This window comes from Sphaeramia orbicularis, chromosome 1, assembly GCF_902148855.1.
Source record: "Sphaeramia orbicularis chromosome 1, fSphaOr1.1, whole genome shotgun sequence".
Lineage (NCBI taxonomy): Eukaryota > Metazoa > Chordata > Actinopteri > Kurtiformes > Apogonidae > Sphaeramia > Sphaeramia orbicularis.
The window spans coordinates 2,600,165-2,620,508 of record NC_043957.1 but is presented as its reverse complement, the minus strand read 5'-3'; the positions used below and the strand labels follow the sequence as shown (position 1 = coordinate 2,620,508).

General features: G+C 34.5%; 1 protein-coding gene across 1 annotated transcript in view; it reads left to right on the top strand.

The window, feature by feature from the left end:
* Window positions 1–20,344, top strand: part of tenm3 (teneurin transmembrane protein 3) — a 776,142-nt gene that overhangs the window by 178,439 nt on the left and 577,359 nt on the right. Inside the window, exons 4-7 of the mRNA XM_030128911.1 lie at window positions 446–721; window positions 5,908–6,028; window positions 12,106–12,176; window positions 17,354–17,641. Coding sequence (XP_029984771.1) covers window positions 604–721; window positions 5,908–6,028; window positions 12,106–12,176; window positions 17,354–17,641 — 598 coding nt within the window. The 5' untranslated portion in view covers window positions 446–603. The remainder of the gene's footprint in view (window positions 1–445; window positions 722–5,907; window positions 6,029–12,105; window positions 12,177–17,353; window positions 17,642–20,344) is intronic.

Below are 20,344 nucleotides of genomic sequence, written 5' to 3'. Positions count from 1 at the left end.
ATGCAGCACACACATACTGTTACATGTCATGACACAAGAGATCGACAGGTTTTTTGATTGAATAAATTCAGTGGAACCTCACATGACTGAGCTCATTTTGTGATTTACTTGATTTACAAATCAATTTTCCATGGAAATGAACTGAAATGTAATAAATCCGTTCTATTTTTCTATGTTTTTATTTTGATTTTGCGCCTTCTTTTGCTTTTGTGTTCTTTTGTGCTTTGCTGCTATAAATCTGGAATTTTGGGACTAATAAGGGCATATCTTATCAAATTATTTTTTGTTCCTCTTCATTTAACATTTCTTAAGTGATTCCCAAGTGATTAATAACACTTAAAAAAAAACAAACCAAAAAAAAGCAAATGTTGAAGTTTTAAACTCAGCTCTTCTCTCGTCCTCCGTCGTCTTTACTGACCCGTCCTTTGTCTTTGTGTCTCCACAGGTGGACTCTGACGACCCGGCTCTACGGCCCTTTTTCCCAGACTCTCTCTTCCTGACTCCGCCCCTCTCTCTCTCTCTCTCTCTCTCTCTCTCTCTCTCTCTGTCTTGGCATCTGTCTTTCTTTCTCTGTCGTCCCTCTGTCCCTCTTTTTGTCTGTCTATGCAGCATGCCTTTATGTTTGCTCGCAGCACCAGCAGAAGCATTATGGAAGTGAAAGAGCGACGTCCGTACTGCTCACTCACCAAGAGCCGCAAGGACAAGGACGGCCCTTACACTGGTGAGAAGAACCGCACACTCATGGTCATGGAACAGTTCAGTCCTTTATCCAAACACTCCTGGTGGATTTGTCATCCAGTCAGTCTTGGCCAAATCAATACCAAAATCCATCTTTATTTCCAATGAGGAGCACTCACCTGCTTGGAAGTTCACCTGTTTCATCGCTTTTATTTATGGAATCATGATCATAATTTGCAAATAAGATACTTCAGTGCACTACTTTTGTGGAAGTTACCAAATGAAATTTTCTCTTTATTTAACATTTCTTAAGGGATTTATCACCATTTATTATAGTAGCATTTAGAGCCTGACCAATTAATTGTGCTGATTATAGCGTTTCACCAGTTAATCAACATCGGCCAATATGTAGCCGATGTGGCCGATATATTAACTTTTTTGCTGCACGGAGATTCTGTTGCTCGCTGCTCCTGTGTGTGTGTGTGTGTGCAACACGGAGAGTCAGACGGACAGTAAAAAGAGTTAGTTTCACTTTCACTCCTGCTCGGACAATGACGCTATCACCCCCCCACACACAATCACATTATCATGGAGCTACTGCTAATCCCCCCGCTCTGACTCAGACTCCCCCACCACCACTGGCGAAAATCACGGACCGCTAACCCCCCCCCCCCCCGAAAATCACGGACCCCCAGTCTTATGAAGTTTTCACCCCCCCACACACACCCATGTCCGTGCACTTCCTGTCTCCCTCACAGTTTCATTCTGCAGACAGGCCTGGGTGTTAATAGTGTAGGGGAGACTGGGGACAGTTGTAACACGGGTCAGTTGTAACTCTTGCAGTTCCTCCAATCAGGAACAACTTAGGACTCACTTAATTCACTCTGCACATGCTCAGTTTAGTTCTTAGTCCACATGGGAAGTTGTAGTGCCATGAGGCAGACACATCCAAATTTGTGAGTGAAACATAATTTTGTGCTCAGTCATATTTTTTGCTGTAATTATTTTTGTCATTCCATAGTTAGCATTTGAAAGTTGTGTAAATTATCTTTGTCAGATAAACAAAGATTTATGCAACTGTTTATCCACCTGTCCACAATGATCTGATAAAAGATTATTATATCCTGTGTAGATCAGTGTTCTTATTTCATATATCGGCCAATATTTCGGTTATCGGCCAATATCAGATATCGGCTTTTTTTAGCCCTCAGTATCGGCATCGGCCCCAAAAATCCCATATCGGTCGGGCTCTGGTAGCATTCTCTGCATTTTGCATTATTTCAGCAAAAATCAGGTATTTTTCTGTATTGAATTCACTGATGGCCAAAATACAAAACCTCCTTTCTGAAAAAAATCACTTTTTTCAGGAAACAAACAAAAAAAAAAAAGTGGATCCTGGAGGATTCTGTTGGGTTTCTGTAAATTGGCTTCGAGTCTGGTTTTGACCAACTCTATATGTAAAGTGTCATGAGATAACTTTTATGATTTGGCGCTATAGAAATAAAATTTGATTGATGGTTTAGTTTTATTATAGTATGGTCTTTGTTGTTGTTGTCAGGTGACCTTTATGTCATATGAAAGGGTGGGATTGTCTTGCAGATAGACTGAAAATGTGGAGTCATCCTTGTTTTCACCATTTAATGTGAAAACTCCAAATCTAAAATTCTGCAAATAGGAGGTTTTGTTTTTTGGCCATATAGATGTTCATTAAAGCTCAGATTAAAAATGAGGGTTATTATATCAGAAACAGAGAGAAATAGAGGAACTGACGAAAGGCTGACTTTTTCAGCAAAACTTTTTCATCCAAATGGGTCATATCTGATGACCATGAAAAGATGACACATTGCATTTTACCAGAATTATTTTTATGTATTGATAGGATCAGAGCTTTAGAGGGTTAACGTTGCAGATCAGTGGATGGTTTAGGTCACTGGTGGGTATTTAGGTCTTTCAGGGTTAAACAAGCAACTCTCAGTCTGAGTCTATCAGGATGCACCTTTGACCTCTGATGTCACTTCCTCGAAGCGCGGTTCCTAGCTGGAGGCACGTAACCATGGTAACCGTACTTGGCCAGCATTAGTGTGGTACGACTGACCATCGCTCAGGGTTTTATATTTATTTAACTCTTTCAATGCCATGGGCCGATTAAATCGGCTTTACGAATACAACCTTTAAAGTGCCACGGGCCGATCAGATCGGCTTTGGAGAACACGCCATATTTGTGTACAAACAAACCATCCACCCCCATTTGTTTCTCACATTTCGATGACGTTCTTTCAAATCTTCTTGCAAATTACGATCAATAATGAATCGGCTGCGTCCGGTGCGTTTTGAATCTAAGTAGCAATCGGTCGGATGTTACAGAGCGGTTTTTGACCAAGGAAGAGCTCGTGTTTCGTTTTCTGCTTGGGAAATTTTATGAATGAATTTATGAATGAAATCATATGCAAATTAGATGGCCATTTTGTAGTAATATTGTAAACACAGCGATCTGTCAAAACAGTCCCATCTGCTAGAAAATGAGTTCTGATGACGATTCAGACTTCGATTATAAAAACGACGCGAAATACTGAAAAACGGCCAAATTCTGTGGCACTTTTAAGGCTTATTAGCCCCTTAACTGTCTGGCACCGAAAGAGTTAATTTTATTTTAGTTGACTGTCTACAGGGTTCCCGCGGGGTCGTAAAATGTTTTAAAAAGTGTTGAATTTACAAATCTGCATTTAATACCTTAAAAAAAGTATTTAAAATGTATTAAATTTAATATGGTAGGTCTTAAGTTATGTTGTCGTAAAGTTGTTGGCTCTTTCGTGTCGTTCCTGGAAATGAGAATCAGTTCTCAACTAACTTGCCTGGTTAAATAAAAGTTGAATAAATACATAAATACGTAAATATGGTAGTAAGTAAATAAATAAATAAATAAATGTGTTTGGGGAAATGTCCAAGTTCCATTCCAACAATTTATTTTGAAATTAGGAAATGACACGGAACGATGGGAATCAAAGTGCTGGGGTAAATAAATACATTTTCCTAAAGTTTAGGAGTCACTGGCAAAATAATTTTTGCCAGTAGGGCTGTGAAATGGGCGTTAAATTATTTTCTAAGTCGTCTGAAAAAGTCTTAAATTGAACTTGTAGAAACCTGTAGGAACCCTGCTATAACTTTGCCCATCTGTTGTTATCAAAACTGCAATGCACTATGGGATATTTATGTTAGTGAAGTATCAGGTGTTTGCATCATGTAATATTTACCCAGAATCACTCGCTGATTGTCACAAAATCTCACCGTTTTGGCTCATTAATTAGCATCTTAGCATGTAATTTCATACACTGCCTTAGTTGTAATAACCCGTGTTCTCCTCAAAGAACCACACAGACGTATTCCATTTCAGGTTTTAGTCCAGCAGACAGTTTATATATTGGTTTTACACTGTGTCAGGAGGATAAACACAGAAGTACAAAGCACAGTGCAAGGCTAGCAAAGTTATAAAGCCCCTGAAAACCATCCCTATATGTTGGCCCCTTTCCCAAATGGCAGTTCATATTCCTTATGTCATATATAGGGAGGCTCTGGGGTCAGTTTTTCAGCCAGCCTCGGGGTGTACTTTGTCCAACTGCTGATAAAGCACCACACAACTTTGGACCTGTGGCTTAAATTACTTCATGCACTGACAGCTCTGTGTGTAAACCCTGAGTAAAACAGTGAGAATCCTCCATCTGTTGCCGCTCTCCACATCAGAACTCCATGTCAGCGTTAATATGAACTCTTTCCACTGATTTAATGGCATGAAATGGTTTTATTTTCACTGCTACTGTCCACTATATTCTGAGAATCCATCCACGGAGTGCGTTCCTGCAGGGCTTCACATCTGGTGGTGATCAGGGGCTCCAGCCTTTCCTGCTCACTCACAGATAATTCTTTTTAAAGACTCCATTATTACAGAACCCAGGGCCACAGGTCGAAAGTCGCTGCCCGCTTTGGGGCATGTTGATTTTTTGGATGGATGCTTTCTGTGCCGTGGGAGCGGAGTTCATCTCTAGTGACTGACGTAAAACGGGCTGGAACACAAGGCTGAGCGCCGTGCTCTGTGTGCACACGGTGGTTTGATGAGGATCACTGACCTTATATCTGTGGAAGCGTTAAAAGATTTTGTGGATCTGTCCCCTTTGATATGCCTGCTCAGTCCACAGGGAGTCTGCCTCTGGAAATGAAAGGCCTTTGCCTCTGATGGATGTTGAAGTCCATAAATGTAATGCATGTGATGAGTATAAACAACAAAGACCAAGCAGATGCAGTGACTCTACAGCAAATTTGTCAAACTCATTTCAATTAAGGGACCAATTTGATTTCAAGTGGACCAGACCAGTAAAATAATAAAATAACCTAGAAATAATGACAACATCAAGTTTTTCTCTTTGATTTAATACAATAAAAACATTAAAATATGAAAATATTTCCATTTACAAACTATCCTTTCAAAAAAAAAAAGAATAACCTGAAAAAAAACTGAAATTTCATAAGAAAATTAAGTGCAATTTTAACAGTATTACATCTCAACTCATTATAATAATGCAACTTACAGATCACGGTGGATCTACAAATTGACAAAACATTCAGTCAGAGGCAGAGTATTGTTAAAATTGCACTTGATTTTTTGAAGACATTTCAGGTTCATATTTGTGCAGGTTATTCACATTTTATTGGGATAGCTGATGTTTATACATGTAAATATTTTCATAGTAGTTGGCAGTAGTTATAAGTTATTATTCTATTATTTTACTTGAGATCACACTGGTCTGTATGTATCTGTACAAAAACCAGTTTGACACCCTTGACTGTTGGATTTAATTAGATAAAACTTTATTGATCCTTTGGGCGGAGCACAACACTGAATCTACAGTATAAGAGATATTATAAGAAAATTGGAACACAAGAAATATTTAAAAACAGTAGTGACAAAACAGGCAATTACACATTGGAAAGTACAAATAAATAACAACGACAATAATAATAATAATAATAATAAACGCCTATTATGTAATATTATAATATGCACACAGTTAATATTCATTTATATCTTCAGTGTAATTTCCAGACTTCCCAAATTCCTCCTGTGGGCTGGGTTGGAACCTCTTGCCTTTGGTTTTGGTCTGCAGGCCACATGTTTGTTCTCCAGTGTTTAACGTGGCCTTCATTATTCTGTGTGTGTGTTCTTGTGGTCTTTGTCAGGTTCATCCGGTGACAGTGAAGACTGTGCTATCAGTGCCCAGGGGCTCCGGGTTCCCACCCAGAAGTCCTACTCCTCCAGTGAGACGCTGAAGGCCTTCGACCAGCACCAAGACCAGACCAGGTTAGAAAGAGGTTTACCTGAGTATGGAACACCAAATCTGTATCAGGGATGGGATCAGGGTAAAGCAGTCAATGGAATAGAAGAAAAAAAAAAAAAATCTGTGAACTGATGTTACTACGAGAAGAACTGCAACAAAACGGACTCATTTTTGACACTGGTGTTTTACAGTTGAGTACCAGATTTAAGTTGTTGTTATTGTATGATTATACATTAGTAAGATATAAGATCACAAATGAGTGCAAAATTACATATAAAGAGAAAAATAAGAAATGTGGTATTTATATTAATATTTATAAAAATACAGAATTACAATTAAATATTATTTACTTACAGATAGACGATAGATAGAGAGATAGACAGACAGAGAGAGAGAGAGAGAGAGAGAGAGAGAGAGAGATGGAGTGATAAAAAAGAACACAAGAGCAAACACAGTATACATAATAAATTCTAAATAAGTACAAACAGAACTGGATAAGGAATCTGGAAATTTAAGGCACAGGTGTCAAACATGGGTCCCGGGGGCCGAATCCGGCTCTCCAAAGGCTCCAGTCCGGTCCTTGGGATGAATTTGTGAAATGCAAAAATTACACTAAAATGTTAACAGTCCTTTTGTTCAGGTTCCACATTCAGAGCAATTCAATCTCCAGTGGGCAGGACCAGTCAAATACTATCATAATAGCATATAAATAATGACAACTCCAGTTTTTTGTCTTTGTAAATGTAAATATTTTCATCTATTTACTCTAAAACAAAATATAATTTCACAAAAAAGTGAAACAAATATGAACAACCTGAAATTTTTAAGGAGAAATAAGTGTAATTTTAACAATATTCTGCCTGTTAAATGTTTTATGTATTTGTAAGTTCTAATGTACATGTGTAAATGATAAACTGAGGCAGAATAGTGTTAAAATTACACTTATTTTTTTCAGTTCATGTTATTCACATCTTTTGAAAGGGTAGTTTGTAGATGTAAACCTTTTAATTTACTTCTTTCGCTCTAAAACATAGAGAAAAGTTTGGAGTTGACACTATTTCTATATTATTATGTTATTTTACCAGTTCGGCCCACTTCAGATCAAATTTAACTGAATGTGGAACTGAACTAAAATGAGTTTGACAGCCCTGATTTAAGGCGTGTTGGATAAACTCTGATTCCAGAGTTCCTGATTTGACCTCAATCACTTATTCTTCCACATGAGAATCAATATGACATGACAATGAATAATACGAGCCTAAACCTGTATCAAATCCTACATGTAAATATGTATTGAGAGTTTTTCAACATGTTTCATAATTTGTTGACATTTTTAGAAGAGTTTCTAATGCTTTTGATGCTCTATAACAGTTATCTTATGGTGAATTTATCATTGTCTTTTTTTTTTTTTTTTTTTACCATTTTTGCACAAACTTTCCTCAAGGCAACAATGTGTATGTGTAGTGAGTGGGTGTGGGGATCTGAAGCATAAAAAAAAAAAAAAAAAAAGTTGTTTTGAAAATGATCCAAAGTGAATGAGTAAATGATGCTGAATAATTTTCTACATGCACTATCAAAATGTGTGCAGTAGAGGGTTAAAGGAACATTAATTTTCACATCATCCCAAGCTGGAGGATTCATCAGTGACCCTGCATTCCCCCAAATAAGTCCAGTTCTAGAATGAACAGACGGGAGTTCATTTGGGTACATTTTACAACATTTTCTGGTCAACTAGTTGAGGACATGATAAAGGCAGGACATATTTCCGAATTCGTTTCCTCCTGATTTTTTTTCCGGCCCAGTTTGTGTGATGTAAGCTCTGAAATGGAAACCAGGTACCGAGGGGCTTCAGCTCAAACATGACGGTGATTAATGTTGGTTCTGCAGCAGGAAACTGTCACAACCACAAGAACAACAGGCAGAGGCTCAAACATCTTGAACAGTTTAGTGCAGGGGAGGCGAACATACGGCCCGCGGGCTAAAACCGGCCCACCAAGGGGTCCAATTCGGCCCATGGAATGAATTTCTGAAATGCAAAAATTGATGTTAAAATCATTTTAGGTCAGGTTCCACATACAGAACAATTTAACCTCAAGTCAGTCGGAACACTAAAATAATATCATAATAAACTAAAAATTATGACAAGTCCACATTTTTCTCTTTGATTTAGTGTAAAAGATTAAAATTGCATGAAAATGTTTGGATTTATAAACTATCCTTTTACAAAAAATACAAATAACTTCAACAAATATGAACCTGAAAATTCTTGAGAAAAGTACATGTTAACAATATTCTGCCTTTTACTAAATGTTTTGTATATTTGCAGATCCGCTCTGATCTGTAAGTTGTAATATACATGTGTAAAATGATAAAACTATATTATGACATTTGTCCTGTTCGAAAAGAAACACCTGAATTCAACGTATTCACATACTTTTGTCCATATAGTGAATGCTGTGAGACTAATGATTTGTCAGTAAAAGTAAGTCTGACTGATCAATCACTCAATCAATCAATCAATTATCAAAATTCAAAACATAATCAAAATTATTACAAACAGTTAAAATCAACTATTCATTTACAAGATACATTTTGTCAAATAGGATACCCCAGATGTAGTCCTCATCTTATAAATGGGGGCCCTTAAACATGTGATAAGAGACACATTTGACATTATAATCTTCAATAAATTCAAATGTTCTGCACTGATCTGTTTTTTTTTTTTTTGTGTGTGCGTGTTTTAAAAAAATTGATCATCCTTCAGTAAATGCTCCCTGTACTTTGACTTTTTCTCAGTGTACTGATTGTATTCTCTCTCCTTGTAGAAGTATAAAAATGTCTTTTAATGTCAGTAAGTTTGTTCTTCTAAACTATGCGGACAGACGGTTTAAATGCACACTGTGCAGAAGTTTTCTACATATTTCGCTGGAGTTTGTGCATAAATGACCGACGCATCGTTTTGTTCTGAAAGTACCTTGAAAACGGTGTGTTAACGATTGAAAAACGTGTTGTAAATGCAGTGTTTCGCAGTTGGAATGAGAAAAGAGTTTGGGAAATATGCTTAACTGAATGCATTGGAGTCATTTCTGCCAGTTTTCAGATATTTTTGAACTAAAAATGCAAATAGTTCCAAACAGATTCATAAAAGCCCTTTTTGTGGTGTGGTTATTCTTTCGGATGCAGCTCAGATTTGGAAATGTGTGTGTAAATATGAAAAGAGGTAACGCTACAGTCTTTTTAAAGAACTGTAATTCTATACTCACTGTATTCTCCATGCACAGCACATTCAGACACTATTATTACCTTCATTTATTTGTTCATCCTTTATATACTTCCTCTATCTGATCCCAGGATGTACTTTAACCCATAAAGACCCAGCGCTACTTTGGTGCCAGTTCCCAAATTTTTTTTTCTCTATTTATACTTTCTTAAGTGATATATTACGATTTATTATTATATTATCCTCCGTAACGTGCATTTTTTAGTGTAAATCATGTATTTTCCCAATATTTAATTAATTGATCATGTAGACATTTATTAAAGCTCAGAGTAAAGTCAAAGATTATAACATCAGAAAACTGAAGAAAAAGTGACTGACAGTAAAATCTATCATAAATTGAACATAAACCCAGTGTGTCCATCCACTGTCATTTATCAAACTCCATGGGTTTTACCAGTGAATTAATGTTGTCTCAAACATGTGGCCCGGGGGCCAAAGGGTGAATTTGCAAAATGCAAAAATTACAATAAAGATATTAACAAGCAAGGGTGTCAAACTCATTTTAGTTCAGGTTCCACATACAGACCAGTATGATCTAAAGTACAATAACAGCATAATAACCTATAAATACTGACAACTCCATTTTTCTAGGTTCAACTGGACTAGTTTTGCTCTTTTGAAGCAAAACTAGTCCAGTTGAACCTCAAAGAACTACTAAGAAGAACAATGAGCTGAGCAAATGAGAAGTATTTCAATTCCAAACTCCAAATTTTAACAATATTATTCTTGTTTGTGTAACATTGTGTGTAATGCACATGTATAAATGATAAGTTGAGGTATAATTTTGTTAAAACTGCACTTATTTTCTGACAATTTTCAGTTTTTTTCAGGTTATTCAGGTTTTTTTGTGAAAGGATAGTTTGTAAATGTAAACATTTTCATAATTTAATGTTTTTTATTGCACTAAAACAGAGAAAAAGTTGTCATTATTTATAGGATATGATGCTATTACTTTACTGGGCCGGTCCACTTGAGATCCAGTTGGGCTGAATGCGACCCCTGGAAGAAATGAGTTTGACACCCCTGTTGTAGAGGATGACGGTGTTTCCACGGTAACTACAGAGCCTCTGAAATTCCAAATGGGTCATATCTGATAACCGTGAAAAGACGATTTTCATAAAGGCTCAGATTAAAGTTAAGGGTTATTAAATAGAAACAGAGAAAAATGAAGAAAAAGTGTCTTTTTCAGCAAAAATATAATTAACTGAACATAAACCCAGTGTGTCCATCCACTGTCACTGATCCAACTCCATGGGTTTTCAAATCAAATCAAATTTTATTTATATAGCTCTAAATCATAACAAAAGTCATCTCATGACACTTTACATCAGGGTTGTCAAACTCATTTGAGTTCAGTTCCATATTCAGCTAAATATGATCTGCAGTGGGCCGGACCAGAAAAATAAAAACATAATAACATAAATAATGACAACTTCAAATTTCTGTCTTTGTTTTAGTGTAAAAAAACCCATTAAATTATGAAAATACTTACTTTTATGAACTATCAAAAAAAAAAAAAAAAAAACCCTGAAAAAACTGAAATTTAAATAAAAAACGTAAGAAAATTTAGTGCAATTTTGACAATTATTCCTCAACTTATCATTTCTACATGTGCATTATGGATCAGATCTACAAAGACACTAAACACTGAGGAACAGGCAGAAAAAGTGTTAAAATTGTGCTTAATTTTCTTTAGACATTTCAGGTTGTTCATATTTGTTCAGATTATTCTTATTTTAGTGTTACAGGATAGTGTGGAAATGTAAAAATTTTCATGATTGAATGTTTTTTTTTGCACCAAAACAAAGGGGAAAAAAAAGTTTATTCTAGATTTTTTTGGCTTAATTCAAGATTTTTTTTTCTTAATTAAAAATGTATTTATTTATTTATTTTGCTTAATTGAAGATTTTTTTTTTACTTAATTGAAGATATTTTTTTGGCTTAATTCAAGATTTTTTTTTTACTTAAAGATTTTTTTTTTTGGCTTAATTCAAGATTTTTTGCTAAATTTGAGGGGTTTTTTTTGTTTTTTTTTTTTGGCTTAATTTAAGATTTTTTTTAACTTAATTTAATTTTTTGGGGTTTTTTTGGGGGGGGGGGGTTTGGTTTTGTTTTTTTTGCTTAATTCAATATTTTTTCCTTAATTCAAGCTACATTTTTTTGCTTAATTCAATTCAAGACTGTGGAATTTTTGCACTTGGCAAAAACATCCCAGGGGCCAAACTGGACCCTTTGACGGGCTGCATTTGGCCCCCGGGCCGCATGTTTGACACCCCTGCTTTCCATATAGAGTTGGTCAAAACCAGACTCTAAGACACTTTACAGAAACCCAACAGAATCCTCCAGGAGCAAACACTAGTGACCGGTGACGGTGGAAGGAAAAACTTCCCTTTAGCAGCAGAAACCTGGAGCAGACCCAGACTCCTGGAGGATGGACGTCTGCCTGGACCAGTTTGTTGTTGTTTTACTGGAGAATCAATGTTGTAGAAGATGACGGTGTTTCCACGGTAACTACAGAGCCTCTGAACGTCCAAATGTGTCATATCTGATGACCGTGAAAAGACGACAAAGTGCATTTTACACCATTTATTTTACATGTATTGATAGGATTAGTGGATCAACAGGTATTAAACAGTTTAGATCAGTAGGTGGTTTTGGTTAAAGGTGGTGGATGTTTGGGTTTTTAAGGGTTAAACTGTGTAACAGGTTAAAACAAAGGGTCAGGATTTTTTGTTTTTTTTTGTAGTTTTTGCTTCGCAGGACCACGGCTCATTGTACTGGTGAAAACTGATGTGTGTTGTCCTTGGTCACTGTTGACAGGTTACTGTATGGGACGACCAAGGGACACAAGGACATGGTGCACCGTGAACAGGATGATTATAACAGACAAGGTGAGACACACAAATCCTCTGACCTTGTTGCTTCTTATTATTAGGATTTTCTTTTGTGCACAAAGGTTTCCTGAACACCTTGGAAATATTTCACAGATAATTGCCATGTTTCTTTTGTGATTTAGCTGTTTTTGTCTGCTTCCCCCTCACCTATTTGCAAATTTTATCCATTAATTTTTATTATTATTATTTTTTTATTTTTATTTTTTTAGATTGAGCTGAAACATACCACCCTTGTTAACATATTGAGGTACGAGAGGCGAACATTTTACCGATGAAAAAATGCAAAAATGCTTCATTAAAAGTGCAAAATCTTAGTCTTGGTGGGAAAAAAAAAAAAAAAAAAACCCAGCATATTAAAAGGGGAAGTGCTCAAGCGCTGAATGCATCCATTGTTCTTCAGCCAATTAACACAGCGTCAATATTTGAAAAATGACAAAATCATAATTACTCAATCATCTTTTCGCCTGGGTTTTCACTGCTGCCCTAATTGGAGCTCATTTAAAATTAATACAACTTTTAATTGAACGGCAGCTCTCGTTATCTCTTGTTGTGCCATTAATTAAGAAAAAGCTTTTATAATTTTCCTTTTCATTTGCTGATTAAAGATGAAGAAGCGCAGTCTGAGATTTTACAGATGATTTGTTTGCCTCCTTTTCATTTATATTTTACAGAATGTTAAAATAACCTGACGGTGTAACACGTTTCAAAGAGTTACTGTTGATGAAGGACTAGATTTAATGGAATAAAAGTTATTCGGAATCTATAATCCACTCCTGAAATACTTTGTCCACTTTGCATATGTTTAAATATTGAAGAGCGATTTCATTTTTTTGGGTTTGGAAAGTAAGAAGAGTAGCCGGTCTTTTAATGCCTGTTATTAAGTGCCTTAATTTTACTTTTTGGGGAAACTACATTTCAACAAAAACATGATATGAAATGTATATTTAAAAAGCCTGAAGCACGACATTTATTCAGCAGATTTTATTACATAACAACCAACGTAATACAGGTAAATTTATACCAAGCGTTTCATAGATTATTATCTTACTGTTATTGCCATATGCTGTATTTTTTTAATTTGATCTTTAAGAAATATGTCCACATTTTTATCATTATTATAACTGAATATTAAAAATAACTGTTCAGAGAGAACATAAATAAATAAATGAACTATGACGAGCAGAACTTTACTGGAAAATTATATGAAACATTTTATATGAAGTCTATATTTATGATTATCATGGTGAATATCATTATTTTCTTGCAATTTAAAGGCAAATTTGTGGTTGAAAGTTGAAGAAAGAGATTTTAAATATTCATACAAGACATAAAAGTACAAACACAACATAAATATGTAAAAGATGTATCAGACAGAATAACAGATTTATCTATTTTGTGATTTGTGCTTATTTATTTATTTCTTTTTTTAAAGTGTTGAACTGAAATTAAATAAAACATAAAATAAAAAAATAAAACTAAAATAAATAACATAATAAATAAAATAAAAACAAGTTAATGCACAGTTGTGTGTGGTTTTTATTCCGTCTTTATGCTCAGAATAGTATTAACACTTCAGGAAATCTGGAGCTAAAACGTGTAAAATTATTAGGATGATTAAATTTGTGCTACATATGATACATAAAATGTAGGCAATGTCAATTTACAAACACAACAACATTTTCCAAGTGTTTTTAGGTGAAAATATAAACACAATAAACCTGAGGACAATTATCGTTGTCATTAATGAAAGTAGTGAAGGTTAATAATCACAAACAAAACAAGATGTGTCAAGACAAAAACAAACCTTTAGTCCAGTTTAGTGTTTTATTTTGTAATTTAAATTTTATGGTGTAAAATTACACCATTAAATCAAAAATAAAGAAAGTAAACATGATCTGGTGACATAAAATACATTGATTTGTGATTTTAAACTACAATTACTATTACTAATACTAGTATAAAACTAATATTATTTGACATGAACAGGAATAATTAATTCATTATAGAACAACAAAATGTTGATGTGTTTTTTTTAACACAATGAGGACAAAATAAAAAAAAAAACAAAAAAACAATCAGAATTTTATGGGAAAAAATCTGTTGTGAAAATGTAATTAGCAATTTATCCCCCCCCCAAAAAATTTAAATAAAAATCACATTTACAAATATTTCCAATTTGCCGACCCTAAACTTAACCCAAACCTAATAATGATAATAATAAAAAAAAAAAATATAAATTAACTTCATGAGAAGCTGGATATGTATTTTACTGAGCATCTATATCAAATGAATAAATACTAAACATTAAAATTAAAGTAATGAATAAATAAATCTGGAAATTAATATAAAGCGGACCCTAAAAATTTAGACAATATTGAATTTTTGCAATAGAAATAATTTACTAGGACACATGTCAAACATTGTATTTTGTGTTTGAAAAAAAAATATTAATGAATAAATGTAATTAGCAATTTATAAAAAAAAAAAAAAAATCACAATTGCAATAATTACCAATTTGCCGACCCTAAACTTAACCTAAACCTAATAATGATAATAATAAAATCAATAAATATAGATTAACTTTATAAGAAGCTGGACATGTATTTTACTGAGCATCTGTTCCAAATGAATAAATACTAAACATTAAAATTAAAGTAATGAATAAATAAATCTGGAAATGAATATAAAACTGACCCTAAAAATTTAGACAATATTGGATTTTTGCAATAGAAATAATTTACTAGGACACATGTCAAATGTTGTGCTTTGTGTTTGAAAAAAAAATTTAATGAATAAATGTAATTAGTAATTTATCCAAAAAAAAAAAAAAAAAAAAAATCACAATTGCAATAATTACCAATTTGCCGACCCTAAACTTAACCTAAACCTAATAATGATAATAATAAAATAAACAAATATAGATTAACTTTATTAGAAGCTGGACATGTATTTTACTGAGCATCTATACCAAATGAATAAATACTAAACATTAAAATTAAAGTAATGAATGAATAAATCTGGAAATGAATATAAAACTGACCCTAAAAATTTAGACGATATTGGATTTTTGCAATAGAAATAATTTACTAGGACACATGTCAAACATTGTGTTTAGTGTTTGAAAAAAAAAAATTAATGAATAAATGTAATTAGCAATTTATCAAAACAAATTAATAAAAATCACAATTGCAATAATTAGCAGCTTGCCGACCCTAAACTTAACCCACACCTAATAATGATAATAATAAAATAAATAAATAATAATAATAAATAAATTGTGTTTTGTGTTTCAAAAAAAAAAAAAAATACATGTAATTAGCAATTTATCAAAAAAATTAAATAAAAATCACAATGGCAATTAATTACCAATTTGCCGAGCCTAAACTTAACCTAAACCTAAAAAAAAAAAAAAAAAAAAACAGCTGTTGATCGAAGTTGATAGTTTATTTAAATGGTCGACTCTCCACACACACATGTTCATGTATTTTATTTGAAGGGCTCCATTGGTCCACACTGGTATGGTTTCCCCTCGTGCTCATAAAGACATAGACGGGTTTAAATAATCTTCATCTTACAGCTCTGCTAATCCGTCTCATGTCCTGTAATGACTAAATGAGATTTCAACAAGCTGGTCAATAACTAATCACCTTCCTGGTCTGCTCTGCCCACCGGCTGTTCTCCAAACGCCACACAACACCGTTCGCTGGGGTTTTCTTTCTTTTTTTCACTGACGGACACATTCTATCCAGGCCTGTGCGCAGGTCGCACCTGCTGCCATTGTGTGTTTTCTGTTTCACATCCTCACATTCACACTGTTCACACACTGTCAGGCCTAAGATTTAGATTTACCTTTGGAAATAAGACAGAGAAACACAAAAAAGTCTACACTGGTCATTCATGTGAAGCCATCAGGGTTTTATTTGTGTGCAAAGGTGAGTCAAAATCCAGCAAATTAGACACAGTCATTAAATGTTAGTGAATAAAGTTTGGATTAATCACAACAAATCTTAATTGTCCATATAAGAAGTAATAAATAATCAAACACAGCTGGTGTTGAAAGACAAAATTTACGAACAATAATTAATTAAAAACAAATAGAATATTAAATTAGTCTAATAATAATTTCTATATGTGTATATACACAAGACCATTACATACACATTTGATTTTTATTTGTTTATGTGTTTTTTTCTCTGCAAAACACCTTTTTAAACCATTTTTTCTAAATGTTACAGTTAAAATTATCATTGGCTTAACTGCTATTATCAATGTACTAAACATGACGTAATAAGGATAATGAAACCAAACAGTAATTTAAAGTTTTAATTGCTTAATTAATTAGTTTTGCGTGAGTATAAAATACATTTTTATTTGTATGATTGTATGTATAGAAAAAGTAATAGTCCAAGTCTAGCCTTTTCAGGCAGGTATTTAACAAATAATAATTACAGAATTACAAACAAAATTTACACAATTTACGAACCATAATAACCCCCCCCCAATGAATAAATAAATAAATAAACAAACAAGCAAACAAACAAACAAACCAGAATATTAACACTGCCATGTCTATGTAATGTGCACTAAACACTAATGGAACATGTGCCTCATGTCTGGCACATGTCTGTTTACATTTTTATACTACTTTCATTTATTTATTTATTTATTTATTTATTTACTTACTTATTTATTCTTTCATACAGTACATCTTTAATTTATACATATTTCAATTACACACTATTTTATGTTTTATATTTTCTTAGTATATGTCTGTATTTTATTGTGTTGTTATTTAGATCTAAGTGCACTATCGCTGGCAGACCACCTGCATTTTAATAATAATAATAATAATAATAATAATAATAATAATAATCATGATAATAATAATAATAATAATAATAATAATAATAATAATAATCATGATAATAATAATAATAATCATGATAATAATACATTTTATTTATAAGCGCCTTTCAGGACACCCAAGGACACTGTACAACAAGATAAAACAAACAATCCATAAAATACAAAGAAATAAACAGATTAAAACAAATAATTACTATATATAGAAATGAAGTTGTAGAATGGATTTTACTGCTATAATGACAATAAAGCCTATTCTATTCTATTTTGTTCTATTCTATTCTATTCTATTCTGTGTGTCTGTGGTCCAGGTCAGCACTTCAGTCTTCGTCAGCTGGGGATCTGCGAGCCGCCGGCGCGTCGCGGCCTGGCGTTCTGCTCTGAAATGGGCCTCCCCCACCGCGGCTTCTCGGTGGGCACCTGCCAGGACGTGGACCCGGACAGCCAGGCCGTGATGTCCCCGGAGCGGGCCATGAGGCTGTGGGGCCGCGGGGGTCTGGGGAAGTCCTCGGGGAGGAGCTCCTGCCTGTCCAGCCGCTCCAACTCGGTGCTGACCCTGACGGACACGGAGCACGAGAACAAGTCGGACAGCGACAACGGTAGGACAGCACCTCAGGCCTTCCTCTGCCTTTGTCCTCTCAGGTTTCTCTTACACTTTTCAAAGTCACCCGCCGTTCATTATTTATATTATTCCATTCCTCGCTGGCAGTCACTTCTTTGTCGTTCTTGCCTCGGTTTGACGTGCCACGCAGCTCCCCCCCGGCTGCGCTCGGACCAGGATGTGACAGCGCCTTATTATGGCCACAGCTCTGTTCTGTCAGTAAAACAGAGTACAGACGGAGCTCCGGCTTTACAGGATCCACTGCCATCCTGTCCGTTATTGTGGAGTTGTGACTTTTTCTCTTTTCTAACAGCGTACGTTCATACAGTCTCATAATAACTGGATATATACAGGGTTTATGCGGGTCACTAAAAAACATTGGAAGTCATTTTAAGGCCTTAAATGGAATTAAAAAGCTTTCAATTCGATGTCCAGAGGCATTAAAAAATTAAATACTTTTCAGAACCTGGTGGTTGTACATCTGATGCTGCACACTCTTCTCCTCTCACTATTATAAATGTACGAAATATGTCGTAGAAAGGATAATGACACTGCACATTAATTCAAACGTAATCATCCGTTTCCTGAACTGAATACACAGTGAAGTTTATTTTGTTTGTGTTGTTGTAGTTTTGGACTTCACATACAGCATAATACACACACTACATGTTGATTTCTACCCATTCATTACTTTAAATCTAATTAAATGGGTAAAACGATCATGTTTAAGGCGATTATTAACTGCATTCAAATTAGACGTTGATCTATAGTGAATTTTTTTAAGGGTCATATAATAATAGATGATGGTTTGGAGCAGGAAAAAGTGGATATCACTGATTGATGAGCACTGCCCGATTTAATTTCTGCCTGAAATTAACAATTTTAGACTTAATTAGAAACTGGATAACAATTGACCCGATCAACTATCAATCAATCAAAATTAAAGTAATGAGTTAATTAATAAACTGGAACAGAATATAAAAATGAACATTAAAAAACCTAGACAATATTTGATATTTACCATAGAAATAATTTCCTAACACACATACACAAAGATTGAATATATGACCGAACAGATGACTCAATCTGAAATGATTTAATTTAAATTCAATCAATTAAGTGAAATCTGAATTCAGCCACGATAGAATACAGTATTTAGTACTTGACTTTATAATGGAACAAACTATGAAGGTCTATTTTATTCAAACCTACATGGATGTATGTCACATTCCACTTGACAACACTTGTGGAGGCCGTGCTGACTCATTATATACATGTGGGTTAAATACTCTGTAGGCCATAACTGAGTGCACTGATGCATGAAAAAAAAACAATGAAAAATAGTTTGATGGTTCAGTGTTGACGCAGGTCCGAATATAAGACACGACTGTCATTCCAGACTTCAACACCAACGTCACCAGCTACAAAACAATGAATTCAGACGAACCCTGATGAGGCATGGCCAAGTATTTCAGCCCAGTGTTTGAGAAACCAGCCAAAACTAGCTAGCTAAACCAATGTTTGTCAATATGGAAAATGGTGTCAAAGTAGAAAAGATGATGTGATGAAGCTAAATTCAACTTATTTAGCATCAGTAATGAGCAGTCACATCGTTTTAGTGTATTGTTCCAAATAGATTCATCGAACAGAGTCGAAGCTGGTAACCTGAAACAGACAGATGTGCATGTGGTGTTTGTTCATGTGTTTGTGGAGGAAACGTTAGAGAAGAAACGGAACCAAAACATGGAGGATCTACAATAAACATGGAACATGTGATCGCAAACCTGACGAGTTTTGAAGAGCAAGACTGATCTGGAAGCAATGAATATGGTTCTTCTTCTTCTTCTTCCTTTTCTTCTTCTTCTTCCTTTTCTTCTTCCTCTTCCTCTTCTTCTTCTTCTCCTTCTCCCTTTTCTTCTTCTTCCTCTTCCTCTTCTTCTTCCTTTTCTTCTTCCTCTTCCTTTTCTTCTTCTTCCTCTTCCTTTTCTTCTTCCTCTTCTTCCTTTTCTTCTTCTTCTTCTTCCTCTTCTTCTTCTTCTTCTTCCTCTTCTTCTTCTTCTTTATCTCCTTTTTCTTCCTCTTCCCTCCTCCTTCTTCTTCATCATCTCCTTTTCTTCCTCTTCTCTCCTTCTCCTTCTTGGTCTTCTTTTTTATCTCCTTTTTCTTCCTCTTCTCTTCTTCTTCTTCCTTGTCTTCTTCTTATTGTTCTTCCTCTTCTTCTTCTTTTACCTCTCCTTCATCTTCTTGTTCTTCTTATTATGCTTTATCTCCTTTTTCTTCCTCTTCTCTCTTCTTATTCCCCTCCTTCTTGTTCTTCTTATTCTTTATCTTCTTCTTTTTCTTCCCTTCTCTCTTCTTCTTATTCCTCTCCATCTTCTTATTCTTGTTCTTCTTATTTTTTTATCTCCTTTGTCTTCCTCTTCTCTCTTCTTCTTCCTCTCCTTCTTCTTCTTCTTCTTCTTCTTCTTCTTCTTCTTGTTCTTTATCTTTTTCTTCTTTTTCTTCCTCTTCTCTCTCCTTCTTCCTATTCTTCCTCTTCTTTTTCTTCTCCTTCTTCCTCTCCTTCTTGTTCTTATTATTCTTTATCTTTTTCTTCCTCTTCCTCTCCATCTTCTTATTCTTGTTCTTCTTATTCTTTATCTTTTTCTTTTTTCTTCCTCTTCTTCTTCATGTCAGTTTTAAATAAGCTTACAGCTGTATT